Source organism: Saccostrea cucullata, unplaced genomic scaffold (assembly GCF_032062105.1).
Source record: "Saccostrea cucullata isolate Sc308-1 unplaced genomic scaffold, CSIRO_AGI_Scuc_v1 ctg12597, whole genome shotgun sequence".
In the NCBI taxonomy this organism is placed as follows: Eukaryota; Metazoa; Mollusca; class Bivalvia; order Ostreida; family Ostreidae; genus Saccostrea; species Saccostrea cuccullata.
In genome coordinates this window covers 1-23,725 of record NW_026929168.1, presented here as the reverse complement: position 1 = coordinate 23,725, position 23,725 = coordinate 1, and the positions used below count along the sequence as shown (strand labels likewise).

Sequence of the window (23,725 nt, the reverse complement as noted above, 5' to 3'; positions counted from 1 at the left end):
GAATTTTTAATTAAAAGTTGGTCAAACTCCAAGGTCAAGGTCAAAAGGTCAAATTTGGTGGTACCCAAAGAAAGGTCTTATCACAAGGAATACACATATGAAATATGAAAATCATAGCTCCACTAAATCAAAAGTTATTGGCAAGGTTCAAGTTTTTGTGACGGAGGGACAGACTGACGGACAGACGAATGAGATTTAATGTCCCCTCGCTTTTGCGAAAGCAGGGGACAAAAATGAAAGATCCACAGAATTCTGTTGTGTCAGAACCTACAGATCATTTCTAATGCCTATACCCTGATAAGCCTTACACTGATAGAAAATTTATACAAAATTACACTGATAGAACATCTCTAAGGCCTTACACTGATAGAAAATTTCTAATGCTTTACACAGAACATTTCTACAGTCTTACACTGCTAAAAAATTTCTAAGGCCATACACTAATAGAACATTTGTATTAGGCCTTATTACACTGATAGAACATTTCTATGGCCTCAGTTACACTGATAGAACATTTCTAATGCCATACACTGATAGAACATTTATAAGGCCTTATTACACTGATAGAACATTTCTACAGCCTTAAACTGATGGAACATTTCTATGGCCTTACACTGATAGAACATTTCTACAATCTTATACTGACAGAACATTTCTAAGGCCTTACACTGATCCAAGCAGAAACATACTTCCTCTCCCCAAAAACAAACTGCCTCATCGGCGTGATCAGTCCCCGCTTCCTTAACTTATCACGACATGACATTATTTATTTCACAGTTTCTTCTATTCATTTCACTGATTATCCGCCATTCATTTCACATCAGTCATTTTACTTCTTCATGACATTGAAGGATATCAGACAGCTTCTTCAGCCCTGTTCTACATCACCAACTCGGCACACACACACTCACGCCGTCCCTATCCTTCAGTGTCTATCTATTTATAGATATCATCAGGGATAACGGTCTGGAAACACCCCAATCCCTAACCTGTGTCTATGTATAGATCACACCAAGTATAAACATCTGGAAACTCTGGTACACAGAAGAGTCTCCTGTCACTGACAATTAGGAAGGAATCAAACCTAGGACTACTGATGTGTGGAATAAGTCTAATTTAAATCATTTCCTTTGTTCTGCCTTTGGCTATCGTTGACAATACGTATATATCATAGAGACACAGAAGTCAATACACAACTAATCCTGATTCTGCTGTAGCTCTAACTCTAACAGGTATAAACTCAGGTATGATATACACCTCACAGTCACTGAAGGTTACCTGTACACTCAGGTAATATCTATATATTCATACATTGTACATATACACCCACCAGCACTACAACACCTAACACTCAGTCATCACATCATAGCAGTTAATCACCATGACATACCAATTCAGCAGGTATTTTACTTAATAATTTCAAATTATGTTAACATAAAAAAATACTGAAAGCAAGTATTTTACATTTCCTGTAACTACTTTCCCTTTGTAGGATTTTTTTGATTTTAAGCATCAATGAATGGCTGACACAAGAACATTATCTATTCTATTCAGTAATACAGTTCTACATTCGTTATTACTCAGTACTTTACAGTTGGAGACTGCCTCTATCTGTTATTTATCTCAAAATGTGTGCAAGGAAACTCAAATATCAAAAGTAATTTTAGGGTTAACAAGTTATATAACTATAATTATACATAATCATAACCAAATTTACCCAAATATGTACCAGATATTAATAATCACACCTACCAGCAGATAATGTGTCATCCAGAAGTGTAAAAGCCCCAACATTGAAATATCTGCATTTCCTATTTCACTCACACTTAAAAGTCCCTCCCTTCTTGATCAAATTCAAACTTTACTTCCTATCTGAAATGACCCTTCCTTGATAGTTAAAATTGACCAATCAGAGGCTTTTACTTCTCCTGAAAGTTCCAGTGTTAGTTTGATTTTTGTTTTCCCGTCATTTTACGCCTGGAAAATCTGAACTTGCAAACTGACACCCAGATATTAGAAATTACGCCTGGAAAACATCTCTTCTACTGAGGCGTAACTTTTCGAAAACTCCGTCTCCTGCTCAAGTACACCCGGAATTCGCAAACTCCTGCTCAATTCCGCCAATATTCCACCCAAATTCCAGGCGGAATCCGCCTTTCAAATTCATACAGGTAAGTTGTAACAGTGACTGCTAACTTGAATAGAACAATATGAACTTTTTGAATAATAAATGCTGATATCATAGACTGATCAAAAGTTAGTGAATCAAAAAAAAGGTGTATAGCCTAAGCAATGCAATACAAAATATAGTCACAACATCGAGAACATTTAACAAGATTACTCAATTCCAAGAAAATAGAAATCACTAATACTGGTACACAAAATACATGCAGTCATTCCATTCTCAGACAATTCTACAGAGTTCAGGGGTGGAATCAGGATTTACTGGGGTGTATTTAAGGATTTATAAAGGTGTATATATGTATCATAAGGGGCATCAATAGCATGCCTTTATCATTACCTTGTTGAAATACTGTAAACAAAATCAACATTTCAGTTTTCTTTTAATTAATGCTGAGTAGAAATATGCCCTGATTTAGATAAAGTCAGTGAGAGTAATAAATCAATATACAATATAGAAATTTCACTTCAGGGGAGTTTCAAGAATTTCTTTATTCAAAATCCAAACATTGTTCCCTAACTGCAGTGATCACAGTATTTTTTAGGGAATAGAATTCCCCTTTACTTTTCAAATGCTTTGTTAAAATTATCTCCTTAATTTTGGATTCACCATTTACCTCCACAATCTTAGAGTTATATTCACTTTGTTAATTTTAGGGTTAACATTTATTGTTTCACTTTTTGGGTGTTATGACCTCATCAATTTTGCTGTTTATACCTCATTTAATTTTGGGGTTATTTTCCACATGAATTTAGGAGTAAATATATTATACCTCCTCAATTTTGGGGTTAATATTTAACTTTAATTTAGGGTTTAATATAGACTGGATTGATATTTACCTCGTCTATTTTAGGACCCTCGTCCCCGGTCATGTACACAGTCCAGTCCCCGCTGGCCCCGGGCTGGGGGATCAATCGACATAGACCTGGAAAATAAGAATGAGTCAAGTACTTCTTATGGTCAATGTGCTCCAATCTTATATATACAGTCAAAGAAATAAGTAAAATGATAATATTTCTGGGTAGTTTATAATGCATTTTATTCAAAAGCTACCTTCGAATTCCCTACTAAAACACTAAAAAATAAAGCCAGGTCATTAACAGAGTAAAAAAATAAGTGTGCCTGTGAGTTGATAATGATCTTTTCCATTAAAACTTCTGTCCACAAAGAAAGAGGGTTCATTTCCTATGACAACAACACCTACTGATTCTTATACAACACACACATTATCAGACATACCAGCTTTGCCCAGAGGTTCTATGAACTCGTCGATTCCTTTAGGAATTCCCTTAATTGTATCACAGGTGTACCCTTCCTCAGGTAGAAGAAACGGAAGCTGTAAATCTGCGTGCTCTTCTAGACACACCTCCCGGCCGTCATTCTTGGTCAGTTCGTCGGCCATGTTTTCAGCGACCTTGACGATGTCCTCTATCAGACTCTGGGGGACGGGGGGTTCCCCGGGCTCGGGGATGTACCTCTGGAGGAGTTCTCGCAGCTGGAGGGAGTTCAGCTTGAAGCAGGTAGAGCTGATGTTAGAAATGTAGTAATGGCTACTCTTAGGAGCCTGGAGTAGGTGTGCAGCCTATAGGCAAAACATTATAGATGTTATTTACTTAGCATACATTTGCACTGCTTTGATTTCTATAAAAATCAATAAATAATATTGTTTACTCAGCTTCTCATATTCATGTGTAAATTATATTTGTCATTTTACAACTTTTATATTTAAAAGTATTTAAAATTGTTGGGAAGAGACATTGCTTCAACGACACATGATAAAATCAAATGAGATTTTATCATCACACAATCAAGAAGTAAACTCACCCAAATGAAAAAGAAATCTAACAAAATACTTTCAAAATATCTTCAAAACACTACCAAATCATACTTTTATATTTTCTTAGTATGTTTTGAAAGTGTTGCATTTAACGAAACATCAATGCTATACTTTACAGGATGGGGTGGCATGGTATTTTGTTAATGTTTCATTACAATGTTGGTGTTTTATTAATGTTTCATTACACTCTGCAGAATGAAATTGCATTTTGAAAGTGTTTCATTATACTTGTCTGCATCAAATTAATATTTTGTTAGCATTTCATTTGATTAACAGACATGTTTAGGGTTGACTTATCTAAGAGCAGTAAAATCTTCCAAGAACAACTTATCCTGTGTTACTAGTTTTGCGCCAATTTTCAAAACACCAGCACTAGGTCAGAGAGAAACATAGAGATTGGTGAAGGGACATGTAAAGTGTTAGTATATATATTGATCCCTGATTGGAAAAAACAAAATCAGGATGAATCTGGACATAACAGAGGTATTTATTTATTGCATGACATAAAGTTCTTTAACCATGTTAACTGGACTACAGTTAAACCTTCAATCTGTGAATGTGGATGTGTATATGGCCTGTTTTTATTGGGTTTTTGTTCATTTTAAGATTGACCTTTAATACTACCCAGCTTAGATCAGTTTTAAGCACTGGGTTAAATGAATTACAATTATATACTTGAAAATTCTGTGAAAATGTAACTATGTGAATGGAGAAATGGTCAATGGATTGAGAATTATATCTCTTACACCAAAGGATTTCACTGCAGAGAATGATCGATATAAGAGAGTGATCATGAATCAAACTTGGTGTTTTTAAATGTTGGAATGGTGTGCTATTATCTATTGAACAATAATGTCAAACCTGGAATTCAAAATACTGTGAAACAAGATGTTAATAATGTTTCAATATGAGACTGTGTTTAGATGTTTTCAAAGACTTGTGAATTTGCTAATTATAATTTTAAAAATTCAAATTTAGTGGTTTATTGATGATTTGTTACTTATGCTTTGTTAGTATTTTGTTAGAGTGTTTTGTTAGCCTCATTTGCACGTGATTTTCTATACTAATGGAATACTATCAAAACACAGTGTTTTGTTAGTAGTTTGTTAGAGTGTTTCGTAAGTATTTTGTTAAAGCGTTTTGTTAGTAGTTTGTTAGAGTGTTTTCAAAGTAACTTGTTATAGTGTTTTGTTAGCTCATTTGCATGTGATTTGCTATACTATCAAAACACTTTCAAAACATATGTTTTGTAAGTAGTTTGTTATAGTATTTTGTTTCCCCCTTTTTTTCATTTGGGCATGGAGAAAAACCAGTTTCCTTTCTTGACTTTTGCCTCACAGCATGCACATGCACCTGAATGATTCTACAGAGATGGCAGTCAGCTATAGCCCCTGTTATATGTACACACCTGAATGATTCTACAGAGATGGCAGTCAGCTATAGCCCCTGTTATATGTACACACCTGAATGATTCTACAGAGATGGCAGTCAGCTATAGCCCCTGTTATATGTACACACCTGAATGATTCTACAGAGATGGCAGTCAGCTATAGCCCCTGTTATATGTACACACCTGAATGATTCTACAGAGATGGCAGTCAGCTATAGCCCCTGTTATATGTACACACCTGAATGAATCTACAGAGATGGCAGTCAGCTATAGCCCCTATTAAATGTACACACCTGAATGATTCTACAGAGATGGCAGTCGGCCGCCAGCTCTAGGCCCTGTTTCTCAGCCCAGGCCTCGATACTCCCGAGTCGTCGCTTTAATCGGACGCCCCAGATCCTCATACAGAACTGATGTTGTTCCTTCACAAGGATGTTAAACAGCCACATGTTGATGAAGTGGAACAGCTGGGAGAAAAGCTGAATGGTGAGCCCTGCGTTAACACGACAGCGACGTAACAAATTCATCGCTGAGGACAGGGTGTCAAGGACGTCGCTGAGTGTGGGACGCCCTCTGTTGTACTGCATCCTGCTCTTATCTGCTGTGATATAAAAACAATAACATAGTACTAAATGTAAAGGAAACACAAAACATCTGGAGAAAGAGAGAAAATAGAAACAAACCAAAACTATATAAAAATAAAATTTAGGCTTATTATAAAAATTAGCGAACATTTATAAAAAGACAGAAAACCTGACAGCTCAAGTATATACTATAGATTAAAATATTTTAAAATATATCCAACATTTTTCCAATTTTTAAAAGTATGTGTAGTAGGGAAACTCCTAGAACCTAGCACGGTTGGCTAATCAAGGCTTTATATAAACTGACACGATGGATGTGGTAACAATTACCGTTAGGATCATCCTCATCACCGTCGTCCAGGAACGCTGGCAGTGTCCTCTGAAGGTCGTACTGCAGACAGCGGACCAGATGATGGAAGGCCATCTGTACAGACTCCGCCAGCATCTCCTGGGCATCCTGACTGAACGGGTGAATGTCGTGATCCTGCTTAAAGAAGTGGAGGATCTCAGAGGAGTTGGCCATCCAGAACGCCAAGGCCGCAATATTGTCCTGGTTAGACTGAAAAAAGTACACAAAACACAAACTTATCCAGAAATCACAAACTTATCCAGAATGTTTATGGGAAAACATTCTTCATTCAAAATTAATTTAGACTAGTCATTAAGATTCAGATCAATATATTCTGATGTAAAAAGCCTTGAAACATTACATGCTTTGAATATCTTGTGTATGAGGTGATGTCAAACTTGATTATCTTTCCTTGCTTGGCTTCCTTTACTTACATGTATGGCTTGATGTGTGAGGTTGGCTATCTTGATCACGAGGTAAGTGATTTTGAGTGGTTTATCCTGAGGACTGAGATCGGGCCTATAACCATTAGACAGAGAGAAGCGGACAGCCATATAAATTGTGTAGGTTGGGGCCAGCTTAAACCAAAGGCCAGCAGTAGCTGAGTCCAGGACAACATTGGCAAAGAAGTGGTCCTCCTCTGAAAAATCAAGTTATTGGTCGATAAAGTAAAATCATTTACTAAGATTTCATTTCTTCATAACAACTTGCCATGGAGTACTCTTGTAATTTTATTATTTATATCTAAGTTGTCTTTCTTTGTAGATTATTACGAGATATCTTATAGACTTACTGTCTTCCCTGAATACCAGTACGGCCGGCAGAAGGTCCCCACCCTGTCTGTGTGGGGGGTACGCAGGCTCCTCCCTCCGCGGGGATCCCATCGGCTGAGGTACACCCCTAGAAAAAACAAAAAATATTTTTACATCCATAAAAAATTTTAGCCATAAATTATTTTTTTTTTATTCTCAACATATCATTTTTATTTATTACTAAAGTCAATTTTAACAATAAAAGTATTTCTATTTATATTTAACATATGTATCAACAGACAAATCAATTATTACAAAAGAATCAATACAGTTCACTGATAAAGTGTAATCTAGCTCTCTATACCTTCTCTGAGTCTCTGCGGGCTCCTGGGGTCTGGGTTCCCTGGGGGCGGGGACAGGGCGGACAGCATCAAAGTTTGTCTCCATGGGCTTCTGATGGGGGGTGCGGTGTTTCTGGATCGCCCCGTCTGGAGGAACCTGACCTTTCTTCAGTTTCTATATATAAACACAGACACATAAGACAAGGAAGACAACTCTGACTTTGTAATCAATACAACATACCCAGCAATCAATATGACATTGACAAGACAGACAACTCTTGGTTATCAACACAAATTACCTAGAAACATCTATAGAAATAAATTCTCAAAAATTTTTATCTTGATCCCAAGTCTAATTTTTGCAGTACAAATTTTGTTTTTGATCTATCATAATACTTGTTTAAGATGACAGATGAAAATACTTCCAAAATCTGAATATCAAAAAACATAAAGATACATACAAGTAAAAAATAAGTTTTTTATTGCCTTCACAAACAAAAAAATAATCCTGGGGTCCCTACCTCTTCGAAATTAGGGTCAATAAATCTGAACACGTGCAGCTTTCCGAATCTGACCGTCATGCCGTTCTGTAGCGTTGTGGTTTCTGAAATTCTTTGATTGTTTACGTGGGTCTCGGACTCGGGACTTCTGGGAGTAACAGTCACTACCCCGTCCTTCTCCACCAGACCCAACACACAGTGACGAGGCTGGATGTTTGGACCCTGCACCTACAAAAGAATTTTTCAAAATAAGAAACTTTGTAAGTTCATCCATTTATTCATCGTATTTCCTCTGACACAGTCTTGGCACCTTCACTTACATTCTTCAGACCTATTTTAGAGGTAGCCTACCTGTATAATGATCAGTGATTAAAAGCTATATCTTTTATAACACAGCAGTTTAATCATCCATATTCAGTGTTAACCTTGTGTCTCTTTTGGTCTGTTTTTCTTGTACTTGAAAGTAAAATTTGGAATAGTGTTTTGCCCCATACTATAATGGCTACCTCTTTTTTTCTACTTTTGGGGTGTACAGTGGGAAGATATAATAGGAAGTCAAGTTACACGGGCAATCAAATCTACATCATACACTGCGCTACAACAATATCTCAATCTGGATATTAATTATGCTCCGAGAACTGACCTTGATAAACATGGAGGGGTCACTTCCGACTTCTGTAAATTTCATGTTCAGTCTGTACACCTTCCCTTTGGGGTTGTCAGAGCCATCTATCAAATAATCCCAAAACAGTCAACATTAAATCGCAAAATATATAATTATCACAATTCTCTATCTTAATTCTTACCTAATCAGCGATGTAAATTAAAAAAAGTGGCCTGTACATTTTCTGCGGAATATGATATAAATTGCAGACATTAATGAACACTATATGAAGCAAGTTGATAATCTTTATCAAATTTATTTGAACTGAGTAGCAAATTAAGTCAATGTAAAAATTGGCAACAGTGCTTATGTTTGTTAATGTAACTCAACATTTTTGAAAACTGAATCCATATTTTTTTATTGCACAGATAAAGTAGCATGTGAATAAAGTGAATATTTAGACCACAAGTTATTTTCCCTCTACACAGCAATCAATTATCATGTTTAAAATATTTTTATCCAATATACATGAAAAATACGAGGGCAAACACGGTCTACCTTTTTGACATTTTTATGAACTTCTCTACCTTACCTGGATTAAGTTCTACGAGGTACGGTAATTTTTGTGGGGGAGCATCGTCGCTCCTCATTCTAAGTTCCTCATGAGACACTGCTCGGAGTTTCTTATGTTTTGGTTTCTTCGCATCATTACGTCTTCTGAAGTGGAACATCATAGTTCCTACAAACAAAGGCATATAACATTATTTGGTGGAAAATTTGTGCAAGGAAAATTATCTGTGTGTAATTTTACATTTTATGGATAACATTTCTACACAACCTAAAAATATTCACATCTGGTGATGAAATACCATTTCTTTCATACCAGCATTTCTTGATTTAATTTCTAGTGTATTAATTATATCACTCTCTCCTAAGCATTAGTCAATACATGATTGACCTTGAACATTTCTGGATATTGATTTCTATCTATAAAAATAAACTTCCAAGCTATAGCCTGATAGACATTTTTACTTAAGTAGGTTATATATACCAGTTTAATGTTCATATCTAGACTCACTTCAGAGCATTAAAATAATTCCCCTTGCATGTTTCTAGCTATTAATGTATCATGACTATACAGCTATGCAATCACAGTAATTGTCAAAGAACAATATAACCTTTTTAGTTCTATCATCAGGAGGGGTGGGTTTTATTTGTGTCTTTATTTAGCTGATGATGCATCGAGCTTCACCTCATCACTGTACAGGTACATGTATATTGACAGTTTACATGGTACACCAATATTGATAAGTATACAAGGTACATCAATATTGACAGGATACAGGACACAGCTGCCAGCTGGATCATTAGTTAACTTAGACAAACCAGGGTCTGATGATTAATTATATATTAAATCTAGACCTAACTAGATCACATCTCCTTCAAATTTATTACTAAACAATTTATAACCCCCCCATCTTTATTGATCTTATATACTCTGCTATTTCATGATAATTTCAAAACGAATGAATTATTTCATTCCTATAAAAGATACCTAGACTCACTTTAAATGAAAACCAAAACCTCAAGTGCAATCTTCGACGCATTTTCTCAGTTTTATTGGCCATACAGGATCAATTTCTTTCCAACACTATTTAGTCTTAAGATAAAGAAAGGGAGCTTACTCTGTCACATACAGTATTCAACATTACAATTGACCTTTGGTTGGGGGGAAATCCATGGCGATGGCCAGCGGACACTAATTTAACACTGACCTTTGGTTGGGGGAAAATCCATGGCGATGGCTAGTGGACACTAATTTAACACTGACCTTTGGTCGGGGGGAAATCCATGGCGATGGCCAGCGGACACTAATTTAACACTGACCTTTGGTCGGGGGAAAAATCCATGGCGATGGCCAGCGGACACTAATTTAACACTGACCTTTGGTCGGGGGGAAATCCATGGCGATGGCCAGCGGACACTAATTTAACACTGACCTTTGGTCGGGGGGAAATCCATGGCGATGGCCAGCGGACACTCGTGATCCTCCATGATTCTCTCCTCTCCGATGTTCCCTCCGTGGTACTCCCTCTCACCTGGGGGCACTAATACCTGTAAAAATCAAACAGGTGTAAATCTCTGATGAAGATTAATTGTAAAATTCTAGTGTGCTAATACAAAGCCTGCAATGAGTGTCATTACAATGTAGAAACCAAGTGTTTTCAAATATATAACCAGAAGGATTCAACCAAAAATTATTTTTTCACCATCAAAACAATGATGATACCAATATTCACAAAGTAGTAAAAATATGGCTTGTATCTTTTTGTTTTGATTATGAATTTTTTTGTTTGATTTTGTTTTATGAACAATATACCTATAAATGCTTATGAAATTACTTTTTTTATTGTCATGCTTATATCTAAATTATGGTAACTTCATATAATGGAGAGATCTAAATGTAGTAATGTACAGCACTGAAACCTTCCTAATGAGTTCAGACCCAATCAGCTCCTGGTCTGTAATGCTCACCTGAACCAAACAGAAATCGTCGGGGTCATTGACACTGAAGTCCATCCCGTATTTGTCCATGGTCTCCTTGATGACGTAGCGGACATTGTCGGCGGTGGACAGGAGGAGGGTCTTATAAGGAATGTCCGGCTTAATGCTCTCTCCATAGATCTTCAGCGTACCCCCTGGAGGTGGTAACAAAAATAAATCAATTTCTTAAAATTCAGCTTTAAATTACATAGTCTGAATACTAACACTGAGTTTAAAACTTACTTTTGATTACAGTTCGAAATAATTAAAATTTATTGACATATGAACATTGTGATACAGAGTAAAACATATTAAAATCATAGTACAGGTATCTGGGCTTGTTATTAACTTGACATAGGAAAACAAAAATGTCTGAAAAAACTGTGATCATTTAAGTATATATGCTAAAGAAAAAACTCAATTCAATGGCGCAAAATTTGTAATCATCATGCGTAGCTGATTACATTCCCTTTATTTTAAAAATAACTATACAGAAGGTGGATTTATTTTTTTAAAAAATACACAATGTGCCCTACATCATATGTACATATTTTAGATTTTAGTGAAAGATTATATCTAATTGTTTACAACCCTACAAAGTATATTGAAAAGCGACTACTCTGTTTGAACAAAAAGTCAACTCCTGTTCACTGACCCATACTAGAAACTTAAAATCTACATACTTTTACAAATTTTATCTACAATGGCATTTATACACTGGCTTTGTTCTCCTTCAACGACTGGAGAGTTTAATGTAAACAGTGATTATGCCTATCATCTGATGTTGACTATCTCCATAAGTGGCTCAAATGGCCGTTAACTAGCTGGACCAGGGGAAGGTAAAGGTCTAGGGAAATACTGGCTTTTAAGACATTGACGTCTCACTTAATTTTCTAATCCAAGCCTTAATTTATGAAAAGACTTTTATCCAGAATTTATTTAAAAGTCCTTTCATACACTGGGTATTTTTGTTGCTTATGATGGAAATTATTAAATGTTTCAAAATAATTGTATATCAATTCTTAATTGCCTCTTACATTTATTGAAAACCCTAACACACAAAAACATGTTGCAGATCAGAATATTAAAAGGTAGAAATTTTTTCCTGCAAACTGAATTTGTTTATTGTAAGCATTTCTTTTTACAACAGATACTTTAATGTTTAAAGCTAGGAATCAGCAAATTGTATACAAGAAGAAAGTCTGTTTATGTCATTAGCATGCTGTACACCACTTGTTTTCTCCTTTGTTTATCATAAAAAGCACTATCACGTTTCTTATTTGGCAAAAACAACACCAAAAGCTATTCCTAATAATTAACACTTTCCAGGAACCTTCTGGTTGGAGACACTTAAAGCCAGTAAGCGGTCATTTCTCTGAGTAATTCTTGTACACTGACCTCTGGTATAAATTCCTGTTAAGGTCAGGCCCATTATACACCTGAGGGAAATATCTACACAGGAATGTACAGCACCATGTGTTTTATGTATACACTAATTATCAGGTAGAGAAACAAGGGGTGGGGAGGAGGTGTTTATTTCTGTTACAGCCAGTCTCCCATATCATCACAATTAGCAGGAAAATAACGATTCTACCAGACCACGGAACCACTTCACAATCGGAGATAGCTCTGCGATGCTAAGTCATCAGGTCTGAACTCCCTGACAGGAAATTCCCTGATTAGATAACGTAATTAACTGGGGTCCCTTCACGTCCTTGTCAAGGATGAGATTGGAAACAGAAACTGAGGACTGGCAGTTAGGTCTGATCATCACCACCAATAAATAAATAAAGATTTCACAATTCATTATGTACAAGATCTCTATTCTCTGTAGAGAAAGGGACAGACAGAGGAGGTCTATAGACTAATCTAAACACAAAAACAAGATTTCATGGTCTTCTCATAGTTAACACTATCCTCAACTGCTGAGTTTGCAAGGGACCAAAACCAGGTCAAAAACATGGATTAAATATAATTTTTCAGTGAAATGGATTTATATGTACAAGTTAGCCTTGATCATTCAATTATCCTAAATCCCTCTGAATACATTCCCCATCAAGTGTCCAAAAACCCCTTTGTCGTAACTAGAAAATACATGTATCCTTTTATCATTTAAGGGAAATTTTATCAATAATTGATGCTTCTGCATCTCTCCTTCTGTAATCTGATATGTAATCTTGAATCTTTTATGAAGTGCAGTCCTATGTGAATGGATTCTCTCTCTCTCTCATATAAACACTGGCACTACACAGACTATAGAAATTTCCATTGTAAAGCACCTGTTGAAAACTAGATAAAATGTACATGTTCAGTCATGTGTATAAAATTTTATAAACATGCCAAACAGTTTGTGCAGTGCGTGTGATTCATTAGGTATCACATGTTTTTCTCCACTTATAGCATATCTTTCCATCTGTTAAAATTTTCAGTGTTTACATTAAAAATCAATTCTCCTCTGTTGGTTCAAGTGTGTGGGTTTCTAATTTTTCTGAATCGGGTATCAGTGAATTTTAAACTGACACGGTTTTTTTTCGTTGGCCCTTTTTTAGACACACAGAATAGTAATATGACTTCATGATCCTGGTCTACACTAATCCAATTACAAAATATAAAGCTTACACAGAATTAGACCCGGCTGTCAAAATGTAGACTATAGAATTATGTCCTTCAGTCTTCTACTTCATTCATATTGCTGGTAGATTTAAACAGATTTATGACTAGATTTACAACTTCTGAATACGAGTGTGCAAGGTAATTAATTCAGTAAAAGGGTCTACAAATTGTTTACTACATCTGAACAGGAATTAAGAATGGACCATTCATCCTGATTATGACTGCAAAAAGAAATCTATTTTTACCATTTTTACTTTTCTTAAAAGTTAATTTGTACATTTGAATACAATGACTTAATAATCTTTAAACATGTTAGTTGTGGAACATTGTTGGTCTAACACCCAATCCTTAAAAACAGGTAGAACAGAGCACTTAAAAGACTGCATCATAAATAGAACACTGCTTCATTTGTGCACCAAAATTAAACTGAACAATATGAGGTAACAACACGCCCAGGTAACGGAAATCAATTAAAAACACCTCCTTCAAACTAACTCGAGCTGCGTTACTCAATGTTCCCTGGGGATTTTCAAACCTTTTTTAAGTGCAGGGTTAAATGCAAGTTAATAACTGTCATTAATATTCAGATTGGCCCAAAGGAGAATACAAAGAGAGGCTTTACACAAAAGACAAGTTAAATTTCACACAGATATCGTAAAACTTCCACATTTAAAACACACATGGGTTATCTGTCCGAATTATCTGTGTCAATGTCATTACCCTCTCAAATACAATATGACTAAACAAAACGTAATAATAAAAATACGTAAATTTTCGTTAGAACTGTTTACGGTGTTTTCTATAATATTAATTTTTTTAAGGGGGGGGGTCGGACTCAACGTTGAGTCTTACTTGTTTAATCCGATTTTTAAGGGTAATTAATCGTCACTAACCTTGTCCGTCCTGGCCACGACACTGCTGTAGTTTTTTCTCCACCTTCTGCTGACGACGTCGTTTCATCACGGCCTCGGGGTTAGAGATGCTGCGGGTAAATCGCGTCTCCGGCATGTCCGTATACAGCTGCTCCGCGGCGTTACCCGAGTCCAGAATCTTCTTCTCCTTCTCTTTCTTCTTCGCTTCCTTCTTCTCTCGCTTCGACAATTTCCTCTTAAACGTCCCTCCCTGGTTCTCCTTGTTATCTGCATGTGGAACAGTTGTGTCCCCCTGATAGGTAATAATAACGTAGGAAAGTTAATAAATACAGTAATATTAAATGTTGATCATGAACAATGGAAGTATAGTTAACTTCACTAAAAACATGCAGAATCAATCAAATACCCGTCAAATAACACAATTTTTTTCTTAATTTTTGACTTTTTGTTGTTGTTGCACAAATAATGTAAAATAATTGACATACATGCAATTGATCAACTAACAGGGAAATATCTAAATAAAGTTCATAACTGTGATAGCATTGTTTCAGTTCTTTTTTCTAGATTGTGTTAGATAACCGCATTCAATAGCTGGAACTCTCCAGCTTCACAAAGATTACTTCAAAATACATCAAAATATATGATACACGCTATCATCCCATCCACAAAAACAAATTAGCCTTCATAACCATTCACAGAATCAATTAACTCATATGTATACATTTTGTTCTTTGTTATGGTTTGGACCGGAAAGAAACAAAAATCAATGGACAACAAGCTGATCATCACTGAAGTACTGGGATGAAGATTCACGTCTATTGTGTAATTATGACTTATTTATCTACTGAAAGGCCATCGTTCTATCCCAGGAAACTTAGCATGGCATTACTGGAAACAACATCTTTAAAAGTCCTACATGCCTAGTGTGTCTATAATTTCTCAATTTTTCTCTTCATGCCGTTCATATAATTATAATACTCTATCTCTGACAATTATCCATCCCAACAATAAGCTAGAGCAATCAAAATAATCGATAATTGGACAAATATAAACACTAAAGAATCTGATTGAATTCAAGGTCAGACCACTAATTTAGTGAACAGCTTAATATTTAGTTTAAGCTCTCTGTGTAGGGAATTAATGACAGGAATAGCCATGGAGTTTATTAGATTAAATATCCAATATTAATAAAAGACAAGCTACATTACCAGATTACTTGAGCGGCATTGGTCAGCTAATGGTCAGTCCCATCAGTCCCTAACATTTAACTATGTCCACACATTAATGTCCTTGAGTGACCTTGACATTACATTTTAAGACTGCTCAATGATCACGATAATGTTTGCCATGCTGTGTGGTTAACCCCTTACATGGTATATACGCATTTCTACGCCTCTGACTTGAAAAACAAGTATAGTGTGAAAAAACATTCATAACTTCGTTAATACTGGAAATACCAGAATAAATCTTGCTTCGTTGGAAAGAGAAAATAAATACCGTAAAATAATATGCAGAAAATATTTTTATTGGTTGTACCAGTTTTTTGCTAGCTTGAGTAAAACTTTGTGGACTGTTTGAGCGATTTTGCCATTATCGAAATCAACGCGGGGGTAACACGTTATATGTAAAAATGCTAAATTCTGGTGTTTACATCCCAACCCTACCCAATCCCCTCAAAATACTTAAAATTTGTTTGCAAAAAAAAATGTACATGTTTATAATTTTCAAAAGAACAATAAAATATTTTTAATATATTTAACTAAGCAAAAAAACTATAATGAAACTCTTTCTTGAATAAATGGAAATTCCAGCATGATTATGGTGTATTTCATTGCCATGGCAACTGAAATGAATTTTTTTTACAATCATTTTTAGAAACAACACAATACCTGCTTTCAGAATATATATACATTAGTATGTACAAAAATTACAAGAAATACTCCAAAAATGCATTGAAATCTTAATATCGATTTGTCTAGAAATGCTTAAAATCTTTGCCATGGAAGGGGTTAAACATGTTAAATAAGAGTTTTGAAATTAATTGCAGCAAATTCTAATCATAATTGTCAATGAGATACTGCTTCGTAAGTACCATTCAGCATTTTGTGCAGGTAAATTAACCTCCCAGAGTATGAAGTTAAGTCTGAAATTGAAGGTCTTCACAGGATTTGTTCATGTCTCATTATGAATGAAAAATTCTTGCAAGGGATGTAAAACCCCAATCATTCCCAAGGGTAGACACTTTTAGATCACAGAGACCATGGGAATCTAGTACTTGTGCTGACGGTGTTCTTTTAGATCATAGAGAACTTGGATAGGCTTAGATTCCCCTGACATATAACAATCTTATCAGGTCTCAGCCTCAATCCCTGGTGTAACAATTCACTTACTCCTTGTTAACCTTAACAATTAATACTGCATTGTATGTATGTATATGTCTAACAGTTTACTGAAAGTCTCTGATATTGTGCTAGTTTATTTCTGCAAGAGATTCCTGGAATTTTATATACAAGGTATAATATGAATTGTAACTTCAACATTTGTTCAACATGCTATTGCTAATGTTGATATTATACATCAATGTATAATGTTTGAAAAATATATTCATTAATGACATTCTTTTGAATAAAATGTTATTTTGGTAACAACTGAAGATTTATTAGTCTATCACTATAAATTATGATAAATGTCCCAAGTTTTTACCCGTCTTTTGAGTTTTCATCTGTCTTTGAGTTTTTACCTGTCTTGTTTTTACCTGTCTTTTGAGTTTTCACCTGTCTTTTGAGTGTTTACCTGTCTTTTGAGTTTTTACCTGTCTTTTGAGTTTTTACCTGTCTTTGAGTATTTACCTGTCTTCTGAGTTTTTACCTGTCTTTGAGTTTTTACCTGTCTTTGAGTATTTACCTGTCTTTTGAGTTTTTACCTGTCTTTTGAGTTTTTACCTTTCTTTGAGTTTTTATCTGTCTTTTGAGTTTTCACCTGTCTTTGAGTATTTAACTGTCTTGTTTTTACCTGTCTTTTGAGTTTTTACCTGTCTTTGAGTATTTATCTGTCTTGTTTTTACCTGTCTTTTGAGTTTTTACCTGTCTTTTGAGTAAGAATCTGCCCTCCCTAACGTCTGTACCCCAGTTCAGCTGCACCCATAAAACTCTCTCACTGTCGTCCAACTTCCTCTCCTCTGTAAAATATTAATATAGTAAGTTATCAATGACAATTAAAAGAGAAATATACACATAATACATCATTACATGCACTTTTGAATTGAATGGTGCACTTGTTTTAGAGTTGTATTTTTTTTTTTGGGGGGGGGGGGGATTGTCACATGTTGATTGAAGAAAATGAGATGGCAGAAATAATTAAATTTGTCAATGTTTGTCTTGCACTAATTCTCCTGTCATATAAATACACCATAAGTTAACTATTATTTTAATCATACATGAAAGATACAATAATCACTTCTTTTTTGAGACACAACATATTAACCAGAAAAGCCTGCATAACAGGTTAATATATCTGCTTTTATTAACGTACAGATACGCACTTGAATACATTTGTATCACAAACTTCAGCTGGATACACAGTACCTACACGGTGTGTTTCCGTCTGTGAGGCGGTTTGGAACACTGACCGATTATTGATAATCACTGGTTGATCTCCGATTTATTGATTATTGATAATCACTGGTTGATCTTCCGATTTTATCATTTATTGATCCCAATACCCAATCAGACAATCTATAAGAACTATTCACTGGAGTCAACTGATGTAATCAGATGCGTTACTGAATACAGGTGTTTATTATTTGACCTGTATAATTTAGAACTTTACATATATTTAGATGATTCTATCCATTCATCATTATACTTTGTGTACTTCACATGCTACAACCCAAATACCACACTCAATATCTAACACGTCTATATAACATGTATAATACATGTACCAACAATTCCACATTTACATGACAGACATGATTTTCTCAAATGCAAACAAGAGGCCCATGGGCCACATCGCTCACCTGCGAAGCTTTGACCATTCTGTTCTTTACCAGATTTCACCCTTGTTATACATAATGCAACCCCACCCTACCCCACTGATCATAATTTAGACATTTTGAAATCTACACTACCCCATGATCCTTCCATGCATGGGCACATATGTTTCAGCTTTTTTGGCCCAGTGGTTCCTGAGAAGAAGATTTTCAAAGATTTTTCCTATATATTTCTATGTAAAACTTTGATTCCCCATTGTGGCCCCACCCATCCCCCGGGGGTCATTATTTGAACAATTTAGAATCTACATTATACCAGGATGCTTCCACATAAGTTTCAACTTTTCTGGCCCAGTGGTTCTTGAGAAGAAGATTTTCAAAGATTTTTCCTATATATTTCTATGTAAAACTTTGATTCCCCATTGTGGCCCCGCCCTTCCCCCGGGGGTCATTATTTGAACAATTTAGAATCTGCATTATACCAGGATGCTTCCACATAAGTTTCAGCTTTTCTGGCCCAGTGGTTCTTGAGAAGAAGATTTTCAAAGATTTTTCCTATATATTTCTATGTAAAACTTTGATTCCCCATTGTGGCCCTGCCCTTCCCCCTGGGGTCATTATTTGAACAATTTAGAATCTACATTATACCAGGATGCTTCCACATAAGTTTCAGCTTTTCTGGCCCAGTGGTTCTTGAGAAGAAGATTTTCAAAGATTTTTCCTATATATTTCTATGTAAAACTTTGATTCTCCATTGTGGCCCCGCCCTTCTTCCGGGGGTCATGATTTGAACAATTTAGAATCTACACTATACCAGGATGCTTCCATATAAGTTTCAGCTTTTCTGGCCCAGTGGTTCTTGAGAAGAAGATTTTCAAAGATTTTTCCTATATATTTCTATATAAAACTTTGATTCCCCATTGTGGCCCCGCCCTTCCCCCGGGGGTCATGATTTGAACAATTTAGAATCTATACTACCCCAGGATGCTTCCACGTAAGTTTCAGCTTTACTGGCCCAGTGGTTCTTGAGAAGAAGATTTTTTAATGACCCCACCCTATTTTTGCCTTTTCTTGCTTATCTCCCCTTGCGAGGGGATATGTCCCTTCATTTTAATAATTTAAATTCCCCTTTACCCAAGGATGCTTTGTACCAAGTTTGGTCAAAATTGGCCCAGTGGTTCTTGAGAAGAAGTCGAAAATGTGAAAAGTTTACAGACGGACAGACAGCTAGACAGACGGACGGACGGACGACGGACAAAATGTGATCAGAAAAGCTCACTTGAGCCTTCGGCTCAGGTGAGCTAAAAAGCTTTCCGAAAGAAAAGAAATGATATATATAGCAGATCAGCTAAAAATACATGTATATTTACATGCTAATGTGTTCACCTTGTACTGGTGACACAGTGTGTCCTACCTGACAAAACCCTAGCATGATCTAAAGATATTACATTTATCATGTTTATATACATTCCCAAATCTCTTCATTTTTCATATTTGTCGAGGCACTTTTAAAAATTGCCACAGAGAACAGACAGATTTCCATGTTTAATCCCTGTTTGATCTGATTAAACAACAGATAAATGTTCTGGATTAAATAGCCATTAATTTAACACTGGGCTGGACTGAGGTGGTAAAGGACTGGTTTAGGTTTTATGGCTGTCTGGTCTGTGAGATAGAGGTTCTAATGGGGTGAGGACTCAGGCAGGTCGTGATCATGGAAGTGGGAAGTCTGTCTGGTCTGTAAGATAATGATGGTGATGGGGAGTGGACTTAGGTGGTCATAGGGAGTGAACTCAGGTCGTGATCATGGTAGTGGGAAGTTTGTCTGGTCTGTTAGATAATGGTGGTGATGGGGAGTGGACTCAAGTGGTGATGGGGAGTGGACTCAGATGGTGATAAGAAGTAAACTCAGGTAGTGATCATGGTAGTGGGAAGTCTATCTGGTCTGTAAGATAATGGTGGTGATGAGGAGTGGACTCAGGTGGTGATGGGGAGTGGGCTCAGGTGGTGATGGGGAGTGGGCTTAGTTGGTGATGGGGAGTGGGCTTAGTTGGTGATAGGGAGTGGACTCAGGTGGTGACAGGCTGTAGTGGGAAGATTCTGGTCTGATAGGTAGTGGCTCTGATAGGGGAGTGGGCTGTGTCTATGGACTGTTGTACAACACTGTCTGGTCTGAGAGGTAATGGCTCTGATGGGGAGAGGACTCGGGTGGTGATGGGGAGTGGATTCAGGCAGTGACAGGCTATAGTGGGAAGACTTCCTGGTCTGAGAGGTAGTGGCTCTGATGGGAGTGGGCTCTGTTGGTGGACTGTGGTACAACACTGTCTGGTCTGAGAGAGTGGGATGAGATGAAGACTGTCTTGTCTGACTGATATTGAGATTGTGGGTCTGATGGGGAGTAGGTTGATATGGTGATGGGCTATGATGGGAAGACTGTCTATGTAGTCTGTATGGTAGTAGTGATCATGGTGGTAATATTTAACTTGAAAGATTCTCCAGTCTGTGAGATCATGGAGATAGTGGCTTTGATAGAGACTGAGTAGGGATGTCGATGGAAAGAGTGTCTAGTCTGTGATAGGAAATATGGCACTGAAGATAAGTGGGCTGTGTGGTTATGGGCTGTTTTGATGGGCATGTAGTTATGAGCTGTGATGGTGATGGTCTGTGATGGTGATGGGCTGTTTTGATGGGCATGTAGTTATGGGCTGTGATGGGAAGAATATTTAGCCTGTTAGATAGTGGTGGGATGATGATGGTCTGGACTTATTGAAACTGCATGGCTCTGGATGACAGGAAGTGGGCTAATAGATGGTGATGATTTGTGGTGGTGATGAGCTGTTGTGTTGGAGAATCTACCTGAGTTACAGGCTCTGATAGACCCTGTTTCTTAGAATTTTACTGGAACTAGGAAATATACCTGATGATGCTGACCTTTCAGGATTATTAAGTTAAGGTCAATTGCTCTCGTAGTAAGCAGGGTCACAGGCACTTTTAAGTCCATACATTTATCTGTTATTATAATTAAAGTCTGTATCAAACTAAATGCATGGCTGCAAGAATCTGATATAAAGAAGATCAGATTTCCTGTTGTTGGTTATTAATATGCAAGAATGTTTCAAATTTGACCCTAAATGATAAAAAGAAAAATTCAAGGTGTGTGTGAGTGTGTGGTGAGAAAAGTTTTTACCTGGCAAATTATACTAAAATCATAGACTCATTACAGATGACTGTGTCTAGGACATTTCAAATATCCCCTACCCCTTATAAAAACAAAGTAACAGTTTTTTTAAACTAAATAATGTACTTTGTTCCTAATGGCTCTGTTCCAAGTGTGAAATTGCTCTGTGGCATAAAAAATTGGACTGTATCTTAACATAGTAATAAACGAACACAACCGCAAAATGTCTTTGTTATACTTGTTAAATGTCAAAAGACGTATGTAACTGATATATCTTTTTATATTGTTCTAAAAATGCTAAACAAAAATGCTATGCCCATGATGCCATTCTAAATTTTGCAAACCTAAAATGACTGGAATGTTTAAATTCAAAGAATGCAGCCAATGTCAGCTGTAATTTAACAAATTGCTGGACAAAATTAAAAAGTCAAAAAGACCTGAATGAGTTCTGTGTTCTGGGTATTGTATTATCTTACAATAGTGATAGAGGAAGACATGTACAATGGAATAGAGAGCAATGCTTATGTGCACTCTGCTATTGACATGATGATGAAGAAGATATTATAACACAAATTCTAATGATTTCATCTCTTTTCTCTATTCTCTAAGTGCCTATCCATGTTTCAATGCTTAGCCTATTCATTCAATCAACATGATTATAAAGGTCAAAATTCAAAAATATAATTAATACATACATTAATTCCACTTTCACAATGTACTAATAAGTAAACCAAGATTTCTATTTATTAATTACACAGCCTACACTAGTTTTCTGCGTTTTCCTTACCGCCATTGGCATGGACCTCGTACAGCGCGTATTTGTTGGCCGTCAACATGCGCATGTCGGGCCGGAACTTCTCCACTAGGACGTCCACTACTTCCTGTGTGGTAGCCGAGCTCGCCACACGAATACATTTTGTCACCACGTTATTCCCGTCTTGGAAGTAGAACCTGACCACACCATGGAACTCACAATCCTGTTGTTAGAAAAAAAAGTCACTAAATTTTAAATTGATGTAGGTGATATAATTATACACTTATTTTGCTTTGTTGCAAGGCTGATTTAATTATTTCAAACATTAATACACATTTCTAAACAAATTTGATAAAGATATTGGTCACTCTGCATCCTTCTTTAGCATTGGGGTGTACAACAAACAATAAACATGTAAATATGATGAATGTTCGCAGATGTACCCAGCTTTGCAAATTGAATACAATGTTTCCTTTATTAATTTTTGGCTTTAATATTTTTTTCCATCAAATCTTGGTATGTACAACATAAACAAGTTCTCAAAACAGGAAATAGGTCAAGGCACAAATAGGAAGGAAGGCGTCCGATGCTACAGTAAGTAAAACAGGTATAAACACCAACTCAGGTAAACCAAACTCTTCCTATGTCCAGGTACAACACCTGTAAACCGTGATTAAAGCTGGGTACCTGGCGATGTAATCTGATCATCTGGTGACCTGAAGTGAGAGGCCTGGTCTACTCTGTACACCAGCTTTAGGTGGAAACTGTAGACCAGCCTGGTCCCCTGTGGCCAGATCAGTTCCTGGTCCACATTCCTGACATACTTTTGTGAATCACTTTAAAATCAATCAGGTAAATAAACCAAGTAATGTACAGGGACTGTGTCAGTACTCAAATAGTATAGTATACTGGGCACTTATAGTATTTTCTGATATATTCCTGTTGTGATGTTTACAAAATAGATTTATCTACGACTGTTTGTGACCCTTGCTTATTATGATAAGGATGCAAAGTCATTTAAGTCACTTACAATTAAGATAATGCCACAAATTCATTGTGTAACATGAGCAAATGTTGAAATGAGGGGCTGAATAACTCGAGTCAGAAAGAGAAAATTCTCATTTCTATGTGTAAATTATATAAGCATGCACAGAAAGGTCTTTTCTTCAGAATTTCAGATTCTCATGTGTAACTAGTCAATTTTGAATAGAATATCCATGTGTGCTATATACAA

General features: G+C 36.2%; 1 protein-coding gene across 1 annotated transcript in view; it reads right to left on the bottom strand.

Moving 5' to 3' along the window:
• The window catches only part of LOC134279971 (afadin-like), a gene marked incomplete at its 5' end in the record, with an annotated part of 31,768 nt that extends 8,441 nt beyond the window's left edge, over window positions 1–23,327 (bottom strand). Inside the window, 16 exons of the mRNA XM_062762379.1 lie at window positions 3,022–3,107; window positions 3,422–3,764; window positions 5,703–6,007; window positions 6,324–6,552; window positions 6,777–6,982; window positions 7,136–7,242; window positions 7,459–7,610; window positions 7,957–8,163; window positions 8,579–8,664; window positions 9,132–9,278; window positions 10,540–10,654; window positions 11,075–11,238; window positions 14,590–14,860; window positions 17,652–17,746; window positions 22,525–22,719; window positions 23,179–23,327. Coding sequence (XP_062618363.1) covers window positions 3,022–3,107; window positions 3,422–3,764; window positions 5,703–6,007; window positions 6,324–6,552; window positions 6,777–6,982; window positions 7,136–7,242; window positions 7,459–7,610; window positions 7,957–8,163; window positions 8,579–8,664; window positions 9,132–9,278; window positions 10,540–10,654; window positions 11,075–11,238; window positions 14,590–14,860; window positions 17,652–17,746; window positions 22,525–22,719; window positions 23,179–23,327 — 2,857 coding nt within the window. The remainder of the gene's footprint in view (window positions 1–3,021; window positions 3,108–3,421; window positions 3,765–5,702; window positions 6,008–6,323; window positions 6,553–6,776; window positions 6,983–7,135; window positions 7,243–7,458; window positions 7,611–7,956; window positions 8,164–8,578; window positions 8,665–9,131; window positions 9,279–10,539; window positions 10,655–11,074; window positions 11,239–14,589; window positions 14,861–17,651; window positions 17,747–22,524; window positions 22,720–23,178) is intronic.
• Window positions 23,328–23,725: the final 398 nt, after the last annotated feature.